The sequence below is a fragment of the Pseudonaja textilis genome, chromosome 1, assembly GCF_049901715.1.
Source record: "Pseudonaja textilis isolate UNSWEBS1 chromosome 1, rPseTex1.2, whole genome shotgun sequence".
In the NCBI taxonomy this organism is placed as follows: Eukaryota; Metazoa; Chordata; class Lepidosauria; order Squamata; family Elapidae; genus Pseudonaja; species Pseudonaja textilis.
Window position 1 is genome coordinate 266875477 of NC_141990.1, and position 19019 is coordinate 266894495.

General features: G+C 37.4%; 1 protein-coding gene across 1 annotated transcript in view; it reads left to right on the plus strand.

Annotated features, from left to right (window-relative positions):
• Nucleotides 1–19019, plus strand: part of GALNT16 (polypeptide N-acetylgalactosaminyltransferase 16) — a 160781-nt gene that overhangs the window by 137250 nt on the left and 4512 nt on the right. The window contains exons 12-14 of the mRNA XM_026708816.2: nt 2066–2149; nt 3488–3629; nt 10356–10472. Of these exons, the coding sequence (XP_026564601.2) occupies nt 2066–2149; nt 3488–3629; nt 10356–10472 (343 nt within the window). The remainder of the gene's footprint in view (nt 1–2065; nt 2150–3487; nt 3630–10355; nt 10473–19019) is intronic.

The window sequence follows — 19019 nt, forward strand, 5'->3', positions numbered from 1 at the left end:
AGATGTAAGGACTTTTTATAGAAGATAGCAACACCACCTCCTCTACGAATTTCACGATCTGATCGGAAAACATGATAGTCTCTTACTGTGGTAATGGAGTCAGGGAGAGATGTGTCGAGCCATGTTTCACAGACAAATATGATGTCGAATTTAGTCATGTTTAGTAAGAGGAAAAATTCAGGTATTTTATGTTTCTTGCATTGAGTAGCTTGCATTTAAGGCCAGCAGTAGTTGGAATTGAGGTAGTTAGGGGCGTGCATGCCTAGTCTTGAGTGATGGTCGATTGGTTGAGGTAGGGTTGTGGTTAAAGGTTAAAGCTGAGTTGCGGGTTGTGTGACTTACTTTTGATACAGTCAGCATGGTAGTCAATGTACAGGTCCTTTTCTCCATTGTCTAGACATTTTGAGTTCAGTGAGGAGTACACGGGAGCGGGCACATACTGTTGCTATTTTATTTCATTATTGCTTTTTAAACATATTTTACCTTGAGATAGGTAAGTGGCCACTCTTACCAATGATTTCAAATTATTTAGAGTGGTTAAAAACAAAGAGGGACAATGAAGAATTTTGAAAGGATTTCTCCAAACTAGAAATTAACTAGGAATTAAAACTATGCATGCTTGGAAAATGATTTGGAAGAGATGCTTTGGAAAATTCATGAAAACAACCCAACCTTGAAGCAGCTACATGATGAGCTGTGTTTGTGCTTCATTTCTCAAGAGTGTTTCTTTTATATTATCTTAGTGTTGCAGTTGTTACAAGCAGTTTACTTCAGTGATGTGTCTTGCTAATGTTATTTATCTTTTGACATCTTACTTATAAAACTTTATTCTAAATTTCTATAGTCTTATGTTAAAAAAGCCAATCATAGGACACCAACTAGTATCCTTTCAAACAGACTTATTATTATTATTGTTGTTGTTGTTGTTGTTAAATCTTTGGTAAGATTCACAGCCTTAGTAGCTGGTGGGTAGCTCAACAGCTCGAGTCCTAACCAAGGACCTAGGAACTGTTTTTAAAAACTGTTGTTATTATTATTATGATCATCATCATCATCTCTTTTATTCATTAACATGAAACTCAGTCAACTGAACATTTAAAAATGTATCACAGATACCCATGACTGGGTATTTGTGGTTGATATGGGCTGCTGCCAGCATCCTAGGTGGCCCGGCTACGGGATGATGATGATGATGATGATGATGATGATGATGATGATGATGATTATTATTATTATTATTATTATTATTATTATTATTATTATTATTATTATTATTTTAAAAAGCAAATCAGTAATGGATATATTACATCAACATTTCAAGCAATAAAGAAGTAATCACATGGATTATTAAAACAGCAAAATTGACAAATAAACCAGTATTTGAATCTCTGGTATATACAGTATTTATTAATGGAGTCAAGAGTTTTTTTGAATAGGATTTTTTCTCTCCTCACTTTTACTTTAAGAGTGAACTCTGATAAAAGAAAGAAAAAAGTAAATGACAAAATCCTTGTCATTTCACATGCTACATTACTGTCACCCATGCAGTCACTTTGCGATGTGTTCTATCTTGCACACGATCTTCTACACCAGGGGTGTCAAACTCGTGGTGTCACATTATCATCACGTGATGTATCATAACTTTTTCCCCCTTTGCTAAACTGGGGGTGGGATGTGGCCAGCGCATGATGCATCTGGTCCATGGGTCGTGAGTTTGACACCCCTGTTCTAGACCATAAAAATATTAATGGAGAAAGAAAAATAAGGAATTATTTTTGTTGGGAAAAGGAAAAAAAACCAGAAAACGGTGGCCAGATGGAAAAGATTCCCCCACCTCTGCTCTAAGATTATCAAATGACCTTTCATGGGCAACTCTATAAGCACAAGCACCATGCAAATTTGTCTTTGAATAGCTTCCACCATATTGATTCCAATGTGGTTGCACCTTAGAAGTGCTGTCTGTACTTTTAATTATTCTGCAAATGTACTTGTGTGCTGCTGTGCCACGCAATTCTCTTTTATTCATGCTTACAAAAAGATAGATATAGGCTACTTTTGCTTCTAGTATTGCAGACCGAGTGGAACGACGCAGGAAGCTGAATTGTAAATCCTTTCAATGGTATTTGGAGAATGTCTATCCGGAACTCAAGTGAGTCATTCTTTACCTGTCAACAAAACTGCATGATATGTATTTTGCCACTGTGGTATAAGAAAGCACCGACTATTTCCTTAATTTGGCTGTTCCAGTGGGAATTTATTTTTAAAATATTTCCTCCTATTATACTCTGCCTGACCTGTCTTTTCTGTGTTTGGTTTCTTTGAACTCTGAAAAAAAAAGAGAGTTTATGTGGGGAAAACTAATTGGTAGACAGCGCAGTGAGGCTGAACTCAGGTTGCAGGCAGCAAAAGAAGTATAAGATCTTCAAAAACAGATATATGTTTTGTTAAATAAAGGCAAATTTAAAGACAGATTTGAAATATACATAACCTACTTTAGCAAAGAAAGAGTAGAAAATAATAATATGTTGTATACATACAAGAAAACAGAAAATATGAGATGAATGTATATTCCATCTCTCTCTCTCTCTCTCTTTGTATCTCTCTCTCCCCCTCTCCATCCCCCCTCTCCCTCCCTCCCTCCCTCCCTTTCTCTCTCTCCCTCTCTCCCTTTCTCTCTCTCTCTCTGCTAATCCTTTGGGGTCAAAGAAAACAGGCTAGTGTGCATTTTATCTGTGGTTGCTGTATGTAATACAGCGACAAGTAGCCACAGGTGAGAGCTGAGTGCTGGGTGAGGGCTGAAGATAACCAAGCAGCCCTAAAAAAGAATTTTGCAGGCCCCTCAATCAGAATTGCTACTCCCTCCTTAAACACTCCATAAACACACACACAAACACGGTAGAAGAAAGGCTATTTCTTAAAAAATAGCTCTGACAATGTTTTATAGAATATTCCTTGTTATTAGATATAATTAGAATTACCGTGATTCCTATTCATAGCCTGTTATTTGAAGATTTGTTCGATCCATGTCCATTTTAAGATAAAGAAGTCTAACTGATGAGAAAATGTATCATGGGTATTCAGCAGGTGGGCAGCAAACTAAGAAGGCACTCTGGTTGCTTGGACACCATCTTCCTTATGCAATATATTGAATTTCCATTCTCAGAGACAGAGGAAGATATAATATTTAAAATTCAGTAATAGGTTTTATTTTTATAAATAACATTTATATAATATTACAGTCATTAGTTTTTTTATTAACACCTCTACCTATAAATTAGTATATGCATTACAAAGACATAAGTAGGTCATTATTCTTCACTAGCATTTTTAGTGACAAATTTCCTCTTTTTGGAGAAGTTTGGCCTAATTGCCCAACCTACTTGTCTGGAATGGCTGATTTACTGATTTGATGTGGGCATAGAGTATGTAATAAACAAGATGTTTATAATTTCTTCTTTTGTCTTTGATGATCTTTCTAATAACTCAGAGTCCCAGAAAAGGAACTGATTCCAGGGATCATCAAGCAAGGAGCAAATTGTTTGGAATCTCAAGGCCAGGATACAGCAGGAAATTCTCTAGCTGGGATTGGAAGCTGTAAAGGGTCAGTGAACAACCCTGTTGCTACTCAGGTAAGGTCATCAAAAGTTCATCCCATTAGTCTTCTTTTCTGCTCTGTAGAATGTCCTGGAGAAAACATATGTATATTTGAAGCGTACATCAGCACATCTGTAGTTCGGGCAGAGGGAGTTAGTCATTTGAGGATAATCACTCAACCATGCCTCAGTGTTCAAGCAAACTGTAAAGAATAGTGCAGCTACAGCCAGCCCAATCAGCACTGCAGAAACCCACATTCGGAACTTCCGGTGGCAAGGCAAGGATGAACAGAGGTGCAGAAGCCCGTCAGTGGTTTCAGTTAATCTCTTTTTGCGGTTGGCACGATCCCTTGAGGGTGCACGAGTCCTGGAGAGATTCGTGCCGGCATGGGAGAGACTTGGGTTGCACTGTGGGGAAGGCAACTCCCCTGCAGCAAAGAGGAGCCCTCCAGAGCCCAACGAGCAAGAAACAGCCCCCTATCAATGGCGGCTCTGAAGTCTGGACTGCTACCGATGCAAAGAAGCAAGTGAGTGACAGTTTGTGAGATCATTGGGGAAGAGTGTGGCAGAGAAAATTAGCAGTGGAGAGGAGGATTGGAATGCCATAGACTTTTATAAGGCTGTTACAAGTGTCTGTCTGGAGCCCTAAAAGAAAGCGGCCAAAAAGTGGATGCGAGGCAAGTGAAAGTGAAAGGGCTTGTCAGACAGAAGAGAGAGAGAGGACAATAACAAGTAAAAAGGGAAGTTTACGGGGTTGGGAGACTAGCGTCTGGAAGGTGCCTGGAAGTTGTGGAGGATTTGGACTATCTCATTTGATTTTTATTCTGATAGACTTTATTAAAGCAGAGACAGGAAGAAGATCGAAGCTGACGGAACAGAGACAGTGTGGCGCCACAGGCGATACTTAGAAACCCTGAAGTTATCGTAACAATATAACTGATATAAAACACTTAACAGCCCTTAGGGAGCATACTGATCTAATTGAGGAGGTGGTTCCATCTGAAGAAAATCAGGAAAATTGAACTTAGGAATGCTAAGACAAAACGTAAAAGTGGAAGCTTCCGAATGTGTGGAGATACCGTGTAATTACAGTCACTACTCAGCATTTTTTAACTCTCCACTTCCGGTGCGTTTGGAGTGAAAGCTCTTAAACTTAGAGATGGAAAGCTAAAAACTTACTTCAAAATTCCCTTTCCTCCTTTTTTTACTCCCCTTTTTCTGTATACATTTGTTCAATTTTTTCTTCTTCTTTTTCCCTCACCATCTGGCACTATGATGAACTATCTCTCCTTTATTCTCTCTTTATAATGATTATAAATATACATACTGGGGAAAGGAAAATTGATTGTTGTATCTGATTGTTAAATAATTGAATTAATTGATTTATTAATAATAGTGATAGTTATACTTTGATTAGATATATAGGGAAAATAGTAAGAACATTAAGTATTATTTAATTAATAAGTATAGGATTTTATGTATTAATATTATAATTTATTGTGTGACCACAATTAATCTACTTGGGGATTAATGTAATACTGTTTGTGTTTAAGAATATTTAAAATAAGGTTAGATAAATACACATATTTATTTATAATATTTAAATATAGTTGGATTTGGATATAACATTTATATATATTTATTACATGAAGTTATGTATGGAAGTTGAGCACAGACCTTGCAAAATTATATATGTGATTTAGAATTTGGATTTAAAATAATACAGTGATAATATTTTTATATATAAGTACTTATACTCCAGCAACCAGTTAAGAGCACAGCTATCCAGCAGATAGATAGATTAAGTAATTAGATACCGGTCAATCCTAATACTGAGATTCTATCACTGAATGTTAATTTGGGATAATATAATTAATATAGTACAACAACAGAAACAAATCTTAAAAGAAATGACTTCCACACACACAAAAAGAAACCCACATTCAAGACTACCAACAGCCATGGAGGTTTACTTGCTTACTTAGCACCATTACTATCTCTCAGTCCAGTCCACCCCAAAAGAGTTGATATGAGAATAAGGTAGAGGAGGAATTCTATGCATGCTGCTTGAACTCCTGGAAGAAATATATAATTCCTCCCAGAAGTGTTATGAAATGGAATCCTTGTGGTAAAATAATATATGAAACGTTATAGAATTGGAAACTTTTTTCAAATCCCCAAATAGACATTGCTTGTCTTCTCATCAACTATCTGCTGATTTGAGAGAGCGAGATGGAGGTCCTTTGAGTCAGACTTGACTCCTGTCAACTTCATGGACAAAACTTCCTGAAGGTTTTTTTGAGGGGGGGGGGATGGGGGGACACAAGATTTTCAGAATGATTTGCCATAGCCTTCTTCCTAGAAATGAGAGAGAATGATTGATCCAAAGTCAACTAGCTGGCTTCCATGCAAGGGGTTCTTTATGCCTGGCCCAGTGTTTTAACTTTTAGATGAAACTGGCTGATTTTTATTCAACCCTTAATATTTATTTATTAATTTATTCAATTTCTATAGCCACCCATCTCAACCAACTGACTCTGGATGGCTTACAAAATTAGAATTGCCTGCAGCCATTCACTACAAAGCTTAAGGAAAAAGACAGCCATGCAGTGTGCCTCTCACTGAATTGGGTTCCAGCAAGATAGGAATGCCATCTGCACAGGACAAGCAAAGATCAATTCTGTGGCATTAAGAAAGCTGTAGGGAAGGATGGAAAAACAAATTAGAGGTGACCCAGATACATATATATATATTTAGAAGACCTTCAAGATGTATTTAATTACAAGATAACACAATAAATGTGCAAGAAAGAGAGAGAGAGAGAGAGAGAGAGAGAGAGAGAGAGAGAGAGAGAGAAAGAAAGAAAGAAAGAAAGAAAGAAAGAAAGAAAGAAAGAAAGAAAGAAAGAAAGAAAGAAAGAGAAAGAAAGAAAGCTATAGACAACTATGATTGTAGAATAGGATTTTTGTTAAAAACTATTCATCTTGTACAGCCATCCATCTCACCTGTGGAAAACATAGGGTGGAAATACTTTTCTTTTAGAGTATGATAATGATGATATTTTGAAATTCAACATCTTCTTTTTTTAAAGTTGTTTCAGATGCAATGTTTTTTTCTATAAAACTCAGTCTACGAAGAAAGAGAATACGAAATGAGTGCATGTTCTAAGAATATTGATGTAGTTCTTTGCACACATGAACAGTGAAGACCATAGTATGCATTTACCTTTATCATGTTTATACAGATAGATTCCCTGAAATGCCTACAAGCCCCAAATAATACTTCCTGAAGAAAAATTTAAAGAAAAAAATGTCAATTTTAAATTACCAGATCAAACAGCATATTTATACTGTTGCAGGTTCTGTTTAATACATTATCACAGGTAATGCTGGTATAACAATCAAAGATGCTGCTGCACAAGATGAATTTTATCCTGAAATGATGTGAAATTCTTCAGGGATTCCCTAACATTTGGGGCTTCAGTGTTAAGATTTTATCAAATAACTTCTACAAATGACTTACCTATTCCAAAAATTACTGCCATGAAAGATATAATCATTAGAAATCAATGTTTAATAAATTTTCCCAATGTATAGATACTTCCTCCATTACCTCTGTTTATCTTTGTCCTTTTCCCATGCCAATGAACATACTTCCAATTTAAGTACCCAAATGCTGCTACTCATTATTTTTATTTTGTAAAAAATCTTTTGAAGCTCATTTGAGCCCAGAAGCATTCCTAGATATGAAAATCACGCTGGCAGCATGCCACTTTTCTATAAAAGAAATTAAAAGAATTCTTTAAAGTGTAAAAAGTCAGAGAGAGCATTGCACTGGGAGTAGCTCTGAGCATCATGTTGGAAAATAAAAGATGACAAATTGTCTAGAGAATATACTAAGCTCATTTTTTTCTTGAATAGATTATATATCACTGTACTGTATTTAAATAAAAGTCAGTTGAAAATATCCAGAAATAGCTTGAAATATTAGCTCCTTTCCCTGCAATTTCTTATGGATAGCAATGAAACAGTTATATAGTCCAAGGGATGATGGAACAAAATGGTATAAATTAATACCATTGTCTAAATTTAGGATTTTTCCTGGGAATTATTTTAGATGCTAGCAACTTGAGTAAGCAAAAGGTTACAATACAATACCAGGTGCCAGCAAAAGTTTGCTTGCATCTGTTGGGAATGAGTGAGCAGACTGCATCCAGCATGCTCTTTCATTTGACTTGTTGAGCTATTTTGTGGTTGTTTGAAATGGCTGAAGTTCATTGAACTGTATCTATGTCCAGGGAATTATTTAAACAAAGAGAGCATATATCAATTGTCTATGGGAACGGATAGTTTTTAGGCGAGAGGATAAATCAATGAAGTTGGCTTTTACTCTTGTTTGGTTTGTTAAGGGTGTTGAAATGCATCCCTAATGATCCATTGCATATAGTGACACCATAGACAAGAGCTGATGAAACAGATTAAAAACTGGCTGAGATGTTCTCCTATTGTATAAGAATTTTTTTTTTTAAGATGATTTTCTGCTCCAGAAATTAAGGGGCAGACTCTATTGTAGTAAAGCCTATGCCAAAAGTAGCCAATGGAGAAAACTGAATTCTTTGGACCAGTAAATGAAATGGAGCCAGCTCACTTCCTGCCAAAATATTCTTATTGGTAGAAGAGGAGAAGAAGAAACATTATGGTGTTTATAGACCCCAGTCCACCTTTTCAGAGTGTTAAAGGATGCAGCATTTCAGAGCTGATTTAGTGCAGTGATAGACAATTATGGAGAGAATGGAAACTCTGTGGTATACTACCATAAAAAATCAGCAATAATTTCCTTCCCCCCGTGCTGTTAGGAGATAGGAGACCGTCTTCTTGCAGGAGACTAGATAGTCCCAAACTATTGTCCAATTAGAGGGGGCTAACTAGAATGCTGTGAAGTCCCTGTGAAGTGAGGAATTTTGAATCGTACCAGATTATTTTAAGAAACATATTTTATTCTTGAAATACTTTGTTTTCTTTATTTGTAGACTGCTCAGTGTTGCTGTGGAGTTGGGCAGCTTCAAAGCTAAATAAATCAAAGTACCAAAATTGCTATTTTCCAAATTACATCATGATTTCACAGTTTCACATATGCAAATAGTTTCTTGCCTTTTCAAAGGGCATTGTACTCAAAAAATGACCTTTAAAAATATCATTGCTGAGTGGTTTATATGGATATTGACCATCTTTTTTTTTAAAAAAAAAATAACTGCCTTATTCACCACAGTAATTTTATTTAAAGTGTACTTATTCTATGTGTGTGCAGAGTTTGCATCCTAGCAATTTGTATACTGGTAAACACAATGTAAACAATTCCAGTCCATGGGACAGTGCTTTTTAAAATGATGGCAGCTGCCAAGAACATCAGCAATATCTGGCTTAATTGAGTTTGCACTATTAAACCAGCATTGTTCTTCAATTTAACACAGAATAGTAACATTTTCTCCCACCACTTTTTACCCATGTTTAATGATCTGTTGGCATTGGGTGGCATCCAAATTGAATTATTATTATTTGTCATTTAGTGTATGATGAGAACATGATAGAAGAGAAGCAAACCTACATACACAGTTCACAACATTCTAAGTAAAACTCCCATGGGGGTACAGTAGTGGCCTCATAACTACTTGTCCAATTAAGGTATTCAGGTAACCACTTCTGGCATTGCTTCATGCAGATCTTCTAGGGAACCATAGAAGGCACATCATGGGCAATCTTGCACAATACGGTTAGCAGTTTGCATATGAGCACCACAATCCAAACAAGGGGAATCTTTCCATCCCCACTGATACGGGGCGGAGGCACTTATTCCATATCTATCATATCTAATTCTGTCCAATTTCATTTAGACAAAGTGAGGCAGATCAAAACTAGGTGGGTTGGTAGAGGGATCACTAATGGCCATAAGAAGGTACCTTGGACCATTCATCTCTCAAGGTATGGGCTGCGTCAGGGTTTAAACTGGGTAGATGTTAAGAGAATAACTGGGACAGCATTTATTTGTTTATTCAATTTAGATATTTTGCAAACAGAAGTAGCAAACAAGTAATAAAGTAATAAGCAAATAAATAAGTGTTATTCCCACAGATTCATTCACGGCACTAACCTAGTCAATGCATTAGATAAACCTTGAAAGCAGGCAGCTGATTTCCTAAGAGCCTTGAGGGCTTTCTGTTACAATGGAAACCTACAATTACTTTTTGCAAGCACTGATAACAACCAGAGTAATACAAAAATGCTGCTGCAATTACAGATTCTTCTGAAAACAGGAGGCACATTTTCCTGATTTATGCCATTTTTCTCCTTTCACCAGATCCCTGCTGAAAGGCAATTGTATGTAAGAGGGAGAAATGTTTGAGTCAGGCTTTCTATTAAAAAAAAAAGGCTATAAATTTAACAGGTAGGATTGAGGAAATGTTGTACTATCACAGCAGTCTCTAACCTTTGAAGCTTGGCTGGGGTGGGTGTGGGGGAGAGGGGAACTGGGCTGCACCAGTAGCAGGCTAGCGCACATGCATGCAGCTTGAATTATGCAAGTGGCAGGCTGGCGCGCATGCGTACAAGTGCCCTCTGGGTTACAACTTGAGCTACGCACGCACTCCAGCCAGCCACTCACGCAGCCCAATAGGCCACAAGCTGGTAATGGGCCGTGGCTTGGGGGATGGGGACTCCTGTACTATCACATTATGCTAAATTCTCTTCTTGCTTTCTGCCCCCAAAGGAGTGGATTTTCAGTGACCCTTTAATCAGACAGCAGGACAAGTGTCTCTCAATCACCTCCTTTTCCACTGGCTCACAAGTCACAATCGAGGCATGCAACCAGAAAGATGGCAGACAGGTACAGTATTACACAGACTTTACTGACACTTGAGTTGCTGGGCTGTTCTGGCCTTAATTTTTACAAGGACAATTCACGGGATCTGAAGATGAGGAACCATCTCTGATTCTTGTTATCTGGTCTGATAGATGGTCTTCCATATCCTGTTATACATGGTCCAAGCCTTTTACCATAAAAAAAAAAAACACTTGGTAGACTTGCTCTGAGTAAATTGTTCTCTCTTGTTAGCCCTGAATGGTAATGTGCAAGAACTTTGCAGTCTGCCTCGGAGTTCACTGAGGCTGGGATTGGTCTAGTGCAGTAAACATTCTTCCACTTGATCGAGCATTAGTGGCAGGCTATTTACTTGCTTTAGTGAAATATAGAGAAAGCAAAAATGATGCACGTAAAAGCCACCTGGAAAAGATGCACATTCAAATGCATTAACTTGAGAAAAAAGGATCTTAGTAAAATGGCAATGCCTATCATCTGCCTTTCATTCTCCATTCTTTAGTAAGAATGCATGAATGATCCTGGACATTTTGCTAGAGGGGACCATCGGAGAATAACTTTTTTTAAAAAAATCACAGTTCTATGGTTTTTCTATAGATTAGGCTTTTCAATCAGTTATTCTCCAGATGATTTGGTTTAGAACTGCCATCAGCCCCAATTAGCAGTGGCCAATGGAAAAGGCACATAATAATTGTAATCTTACAACGTCTATAGAGACATAGCTTCTTCATTCCCGAACTAAGAAAAATATACAATGAATCAAAACATTTTTTTTAAATGTAATGTAATTAGAAAGGAATGAGGAACCAACCAGGTTGATGTCTGGACTGTTTTTTTTTTTAATGGGGCTGTCATGCAAGTACTTATATCATGCTTTGCATTTTTCTTCATAAATTATTCCACTTTGTCTATGGAAGTTGATATAACCCCCAAAATCTGGGTACCAAAGTGCAGTCTACTCTAGAAGCATATAAAAGAACAATAAATGATAAATATTAATAATTCTTTAAAAATCACAGTATATTACAAACATTAGGAGTGGAAAAATGTTTCACACAATTAAAGACAAATGCTTATTGCATTCATACAGATCTGAAGCAATGAAGTGGGTTGCTTTTTTGTAGAACATCTTATACTTGGGCGGGGGGATGATTCCTGTACCAGAAGAATAGCCTCAATTAAAGACATATGGTTTCCTGCTTTTACTGTGACACTATATGCATATGGAGAACTAATGCGGGCAATGTTTTTAACCTTGAAACTCAAGTTTCTGAAATTCAGTGTTCAGTGTTGGCGAGGATTTTTCTGAGAGAATTTATCTATCACATTTATGTAGCCACCCATTGCACAGAATGTGAGATAATAAAAATGCATCATCAAAACTAAAAAAAAAATTGTACAATTACAAACATCAGTCAAAGTTACCAACAACAATGCAGCAGAGAAAGCCATCATCAATCAGCCACCATTTCCTATCACTTCCTGATACATAATTCCCTCAAGTATTAGGTAGGGTATGTTATGGTAGGGCTTCATTCAGAAGCCATTATATCATTAAAGACCAAATTGGTGCCTGCCACTAATATCATCCTATTCTTCCCCAGAATATCCCTCAAATGTTGCTGCATTCTGATAAAGCATAATTTCAGTTGCATACTGAAGTGTTCTTTTTAAAGCACTTCTGGTGTGTAGTTTCTGAGAAAGGTTTGTGGCTGTTGCAGTTACTACTACATGCAGCAAAAAATACAATTTATAAGCCTCTAAATGGCCTTTAGAAAAAGAAAATTAAAAGCAAATGAAAAAGATGGTAAGAACTGCCTTAAATTGCATCCTGCTAATGTAGCAAATGTAATAAGAATATTTGATTTTAATCCTATATACAAAGAAAAAGAGTCTTGATTCCTGGTACTGAAAGCTTTCCTGTAGCTTTTAATTACTGTGGTAAGCTCAGCACCTCCTGTTAGAATGGCACTTATCTGTGATTGTCAAACAACTGTGATCAGCTTGATATTAAAGTTAGAAACCTTTCTGGTCTAGTTGTTGGCAAACTTTAGGAATTATGAATGGACCCTTCTTTAGATCCAACACTACCAATTCTTTTAAGACATTTTAATCAACTGTGGATCTTGGAAGAATTAAACAAACACTTTTATGTTTTTAAAATCTTTAAAACCACAGGAAACTTAAGCAGACATTCACCAAGAGAACTGGCTAATGTGAGGTATCGTCAAAAGCTGTTACAATACACATGTCATGAAAAGTCACACAGATGAACTTAGTGTCAACTAAAAAATACTCTTTTGGTCTTTTTAGTTGCCAGCAGAAAGGGAGTGGGGGAAGCAGTGCATCCTTAAATGCCTCAGATAATCGCCTTGCTGTTGGCGTGCAAGATTATTACTGGAGAACATGATTGATGACTCTTGGCTATGGATGTGTCTCATTGGAGAATATACATCCAGGGGGTAGGGGGGAAGACCAACGTCAAGGGTGAAATAAATGTGTCAGAGTCAGCTGCAACCAGGAAGCACCGACATGTCAACTCCTAATAAATCAATATTTTTTACTCTGCGAAATGCAGCTAGAGACTTGTGATTTGAATGGGGGTGCATGTTGGAGCCCTGACACTCAGGGTTATAGCTGATCTACCCTTTTTAGGTGACTGTTACATGTGTACTAGCCAGCCTTTGAAGTAGGCCTCCAATAGCCTCTTAAGACCTTTCACAGAATCTGCAGGTTCCAGTGAGGAATCTTGCAGCAGGAGCTGAGGTGATCCTTCAGTTTTTCAAACAACTTTGCTGGTAATGCTGCCTACCACTCTTAGCTGATCTGGGTTTTTTTTACGAAGCATGATATCAATTCACACCTCCACTTGAGGATAGCAGCCTGAAATTTCCAAGATTAAGATGGACCAGGAGAAACTATCTCAGTTGATTGGATGCACACATTAGACATAAGCCACAATTTATAACCATAATGTCTGGGCTCTGGATCCATATCTTGTGCTGAGCTACAAAAAAGCTAACTCCATTATGGCTTCGGGCAAGTGTAAACTCAGCCACTAAATAGTGGAGGAAAAGTAGTTTCAAAGCTCAGGAGCCACTATAGGAGGCCTCACTGTGGTATTATCATCTGAAAATGCTCCTACAAATCAGGGAAGCAAAGAAAGCCAATTTCAAAGCTGATTTCAACCATGATCAGGGTGGATAATGTAGATGGAGAGAGGCATTCATATAACCCATGTAGGTATTGAATATGCATAGAGACAGCTGATTAAGCTGGTGCTCAGATGTCCAATATCTGGTCAATCATATTTTCACCTAGCTGCAATTTTTCAGTCACTTTCAGAAGCATTAGCCTGTAAAGTGTTATGCTAATACAATTTGGAAATACCTAACACATGGATAATTGAGGCTTGGTCTGGCTACAATTATCTCCACTAATTTAAAATAAAGTACTCCTGGTTTATGCCATTAACTGGGCTTCTCCACATACGATCATATCCAAGACTACTTCCAGTTTTCTCATCTGAATTTTCAGGGAAAGTGCAACCCCATGCAGAATCCCTTCTACGCCACTGTCGAAATTGATTTTGTCACACATATTGCAGATTAATTTTCCTCATACTTTCCAATACCCTATCCATATTTAAATTGAGATACCCTATCACTTTCCTGGAAGATTTAGGTGAAGAAAAAGGACAAAGCCACACAATCATCCACACAGACATTGAATCAAAGTCCAGAGCTCTAAAAGCTCTACTTTTCTCCCCTTAGTCTGAGTAACAGAAGCTATCAGTTTTTGAAATTACAGCACCCAGGAATAATCAGAGCCATTGAAGCACTGTTTTCCAAGCCCAGTCTTGGTATTAAGTAAGCAATATGTCTTACATTGACTCATATGTGAATAATTTTTATGCTATTCTTTTCATGTAACATATGGTCTCCACTATGGAGAGATCATCTCTGGAAAATATTAAGGCAAGGAATAGCTACAATACAGAAACTAGTTTCCTAGACATGGCAGTGACATGACTTTCTTATTCCCACTATTATTGTCTAGAATCCAGGGGACACCCACACCTCCCCACCCCCAGATCATTTATCCCTGCTACCTCTTCTGCATCCCATGTTGAAAGGTGTTGGTTTATAATGTTCTCAAAGCTTCTATTACAATAGCAGGACAGGAATTCAAGAGCAAATTGATATAGTACTGTCTCAATTGGTTTGGAAGTGGGATTGGGTCAAAGCTAGTAACAATGTGCAGTCGTGGCTGTTTTTTCTTATCTGCTCTCTCATCCACAAGGTAGCAAAGAAAGGAGATTTGTATCTCATGGGTCTCACAGGGGTCTAATCATTCTCCTATGCTGTTCAGTATTTGCATGAGATCAACTGAAGAGGGCATTTGAAATATGGTGTCAGTATATAACACTCATCTATTGAACTTAGGGATTTTGGCATGCGATTCTCGTCTGGGTATGCACTATTGCAATGCACTTGACTTCTAATAAAATTATATCTTTTTCAACAAATAGAGTCAAGAATCATTTCTAATTAGAGATTTAAGTGGAAGCAGGTCTGATATATATTAATTTATAAAGGCTATTTTTTTTAATTATTATTATTTTTGCATTTGTGTACCTTCAAGTCACTTTTTGATCCCTTAATGACTGCTTTGACTAATTCTTGCAGATTTGTTTGCAGGGTTTTTCCTAAGGGTTGGCGGGAGACTAGAACTGAAATCTTATGATTTCTAGCCTGATGCTTTAACCATTACTAAATACAGGTTCTCATAAAAACTTTTATTTGGCATAAATAGACTGGGAAACATTCATTGTTCCACATTGAAATCAACAAAGACGTGGGAGCCTTTCTAAGCTATTTTCTGTTTCATTGATGATGGATCTATTGGGGAAACGCTGGCTACTCTTACTGAGAAGGTTTTACCTCTATTTCTCTTTTTACCTGTAGCAGGTCTTCATAGTTGCTTAGAACTGGAGATGAAGTCTGGCAGACCAAAACGAATGTAGATAACATGGAGGTACTGGGTTTAGAAATTAGAAATTTGCCAGTTTTTAATGATGCACCCCGCCCCCCTCAAAAAAGCAGCTGTATCATTTGGGATTCTCCCTAATTTCTGTCTCTTGTTAGGAATTCAGATAATCTCAATAGCATGGAATTTTTTTTAGCTATATTCCTATTTCAATTGGAGCAAAATAGCTTGGATCCATGCACTTAGAAACCTCTTTTGAGTCTTATATGAGATGTTCTAAAAACTGAAAATGATGCAGAATACAGCTGATAAATTCTCAAGTGGAGAAGCAAAATAAGAGTACGTAACACTGGGAGCCTTGGTGGCTCAGTAATTAGAATGCAGTATTGCAGGCTAACTCAGCCTGGAGCCAGTCCTGAGAAGCCTCCCATCCTTCGGAGGTCAGTAAAATGAAGACCCAGATTGTTGGGGGCAATATGCTAATGTTGCAAAGCACTATGGGGTGGTATACAAATCTAAATGCTAAATGCTGCTGCTATTGCCTCTTGCGTTTGCTGCCCAAGTGACATCAAAGCCATAAACAACATAGAAATCAATGCTCAGGGCTTACAGAAACAGAAGCTGCCCAAAGGAGGAGAAAAAGATTGTCTCATTTAGGACTAGAAAGTGTGAAGTCCATGGAAGGAATCTGCATCGTTGCTGAACTCCAAACTGTTTTTCAAGAGATCTCAGTGCTCAGGAAGTCAAAAGCAAAGAAACATCTTCTTTTTTTTGTCTCAGAGCAGATGCCCTCCCTCTAAAAAGCATCTATCCATCTTCCCTGGATAATTCCTCGACCTCCTGTTCATCTCCATTCAGTTTTGTTTTCTCCACTTTTCTTTCCTTTGCTGTGCTGAGTGATTCCCTTCCTCAAATATCCCATCTCTGATCTGTTTCCCGCTCGCCTGCTATTTCTGCTGAAAAGAGGATACGTGTGTGTGTGTATGCAGATAAAGGATTGATTGGGTTTATAAATTGGATGCCTTATTTTACAGGCAATTAATTTAATCAGTAGTTACCAACTCTATTAATATTATTGCTTCTTTTATTCCTGTCATTTTCTGAATATGGTTTCTGATCAGCATGTGGACATGCACATCCAATTAATCACATTTACAGGGAGGTAGGGAATTCTCCAGAATTGATTACAGCTCTGCTTGATAAGATGGAAATTTTGAGTGTGCTTCTAATACGATTTATTTTTCTTATTCTTTCTCTGGAAGATTGGGAGAAGCCTCCTATATTCAGGAGGGTAAATTTTGGGTAACTACCACAAATATTGTGATTACAATGTAAACAAAAGATGTTGAGACTTTAGAAAGAGTGCAGAGAAGCTCTACAAAGATGATTAGGAGAATGGAGGCTAAAGTACACAATGAATGATTGCAGGAACTAGGTAAGACTAGTCCAGGGGTGTCAAACTCACAGCCCACGGACTGGATGCATCATGTGTTGGCCCCACCCCCGCCTGATTTAGCGAAGGGGGAAAAGGTCCTGATACATCATGTGACACTGCCGTAATGACACGAGTATGACATCCCTGGACTAGTCTAACAAAGAGAAGGACTAAGGAGTGACATGATAGCAGTCTTCTAGTATTTGAGGGGCTGCAAAGAGAGAGTCAAGCTATTCTCCAGAGCATCTGAAGGCAGGACAAGAAGCAATGGATGGAAACTAATCAAGGAGAGAAGCAACTTAGAACTAAGGAGAAATTTCCTGACAGTTAGAACAATTAATCAATGGAACAACTTGCCTCCAGAAGCTGTGAATGCTCCAACACTGGAAGTTTTTAAGAGATTGGACAACAATTTGTCTGAAATGGTATAGAGTTTTCTGCCTGATCAGGGAGTTGGACTAGAAGACCTCCAAGGTCCCTTCCAACTATTCTATTCTATTCTATTCTATTCTATTCTATTCTATTCTATTCTATTCTATTCCATTCCATTCCATTCCATTCCATTCTTTCACAGTAAATAGAATGAAAATGTTTTTAAAAAAGGGAAAAATTATTCAGGGCTGAAAATCATAAGTATCAAGCTCAAAGACTCCAAGAAAAGAAAGAAACAAGAGGGTGCATTTTTGAAAGTCCTACAAAATCAGAAGATGAGCCAAACTACAGGGGGGATCAGAACATGACTTTGCCTGGGGCATCAAAATGTCTAGAGCCAACCCTGAACAAAGCTATCGGATGCAAAATTTCAAACATAGCTGTGTTACATTACCGCTCCCTGGGTGGTATCTTGAAAAATGGAACAGCAGGATAGGATATGGTAGAAATTAATGAAATCAAACCCACTGTTTGTAGTTAACTAATTACAAAATACAAGGGTTGTGGAAATGTAGCCCCCTGCATGTAATCTCCACCCTTGGTTCTCATTCTTTTTCCCTAACTTATTTTATGATTTCACTGAACTGAATGATTATTAAAACAGCTGCTGTATTTCAAGGTCTGCAATCAATGGAGGGATTCTTTTATATAGTATCATTCATTAGCAAGAGAAAATGTTTGCTGAGTAACCTGCTATTATGGGCCACTACCAAAAAAAACCAATTAACAGCAACAATTGCATCTGAAAGTGGTTACAGATTAGTGGTCCCCTAATCCAGAAAACTTTCATGATCAATTGTCTCTGATAAGACCAAGTTTTCCTTGATGTGTAGAAGGAAAGGATTACTCCTTGCCTGTCACATGAAAAAAAAATGTGTAAAATTTGAAAGGCTCTCAAAGGTATTTAGCCTCTGGCTACTTCTACCACAAGTAGAACTCCCAATGTCAGAAGCTGGTTCAGAATATTATTGCCTTCCTAAAATCAGATTAAAATGATGAGGGGTTATCTTTGAATTATCTCTAATAATAATAATAATAATAATAATAATAATAATAATAATAATAATAATAATAATACAGATGTTATAAGTACAACTGGCCAGAATGCCTTAACATTAGCTTAGAGGGCCAGTTTACAAGAGAGACTAGGAGCATCTGAATGCTGAGTTCTGAGTCCCAACCACTTCAGAAAGATAAAACAAAACAAAACAAAAAACTATGGAAAGAGAGACCTGCAGAAAGACTTTGAGGAATTGTCTTATGTTCAGTGATCAAAGTAGCTCTAGTCTTAATTGAATTAGAATTCAAATTACAGGCAATTCTCAAATTATAACCATTCATTTAGCAACTGTTTGAAGCTACTGAAAAAAAGTGACCTACAATTGATCCTCACACTTACTACTGTTGCAGTGTTTCCATGGTCATGGGATCAAAATTTGGGTACTTGACAATCAGCATGTATTTATGATAGTTGTAGTATCTTGGTGCCATGTGATTACCATTTGTGACCTTCCCAGCTAGCGTCCAACAAGCAAAATTAAAGGGGTATTCCCTCAATGACCATGGTGCTTTGTTTAATGACAATAGCACAAATAGTTGTAAAATCAGGCACAACTCAGTTGATATGTTCTGGTCCAATTGTGGCTGTAAATCAAGGACTACCTGATAACTCCATGGTCTCCAAGCGATCTTTCTTAAAC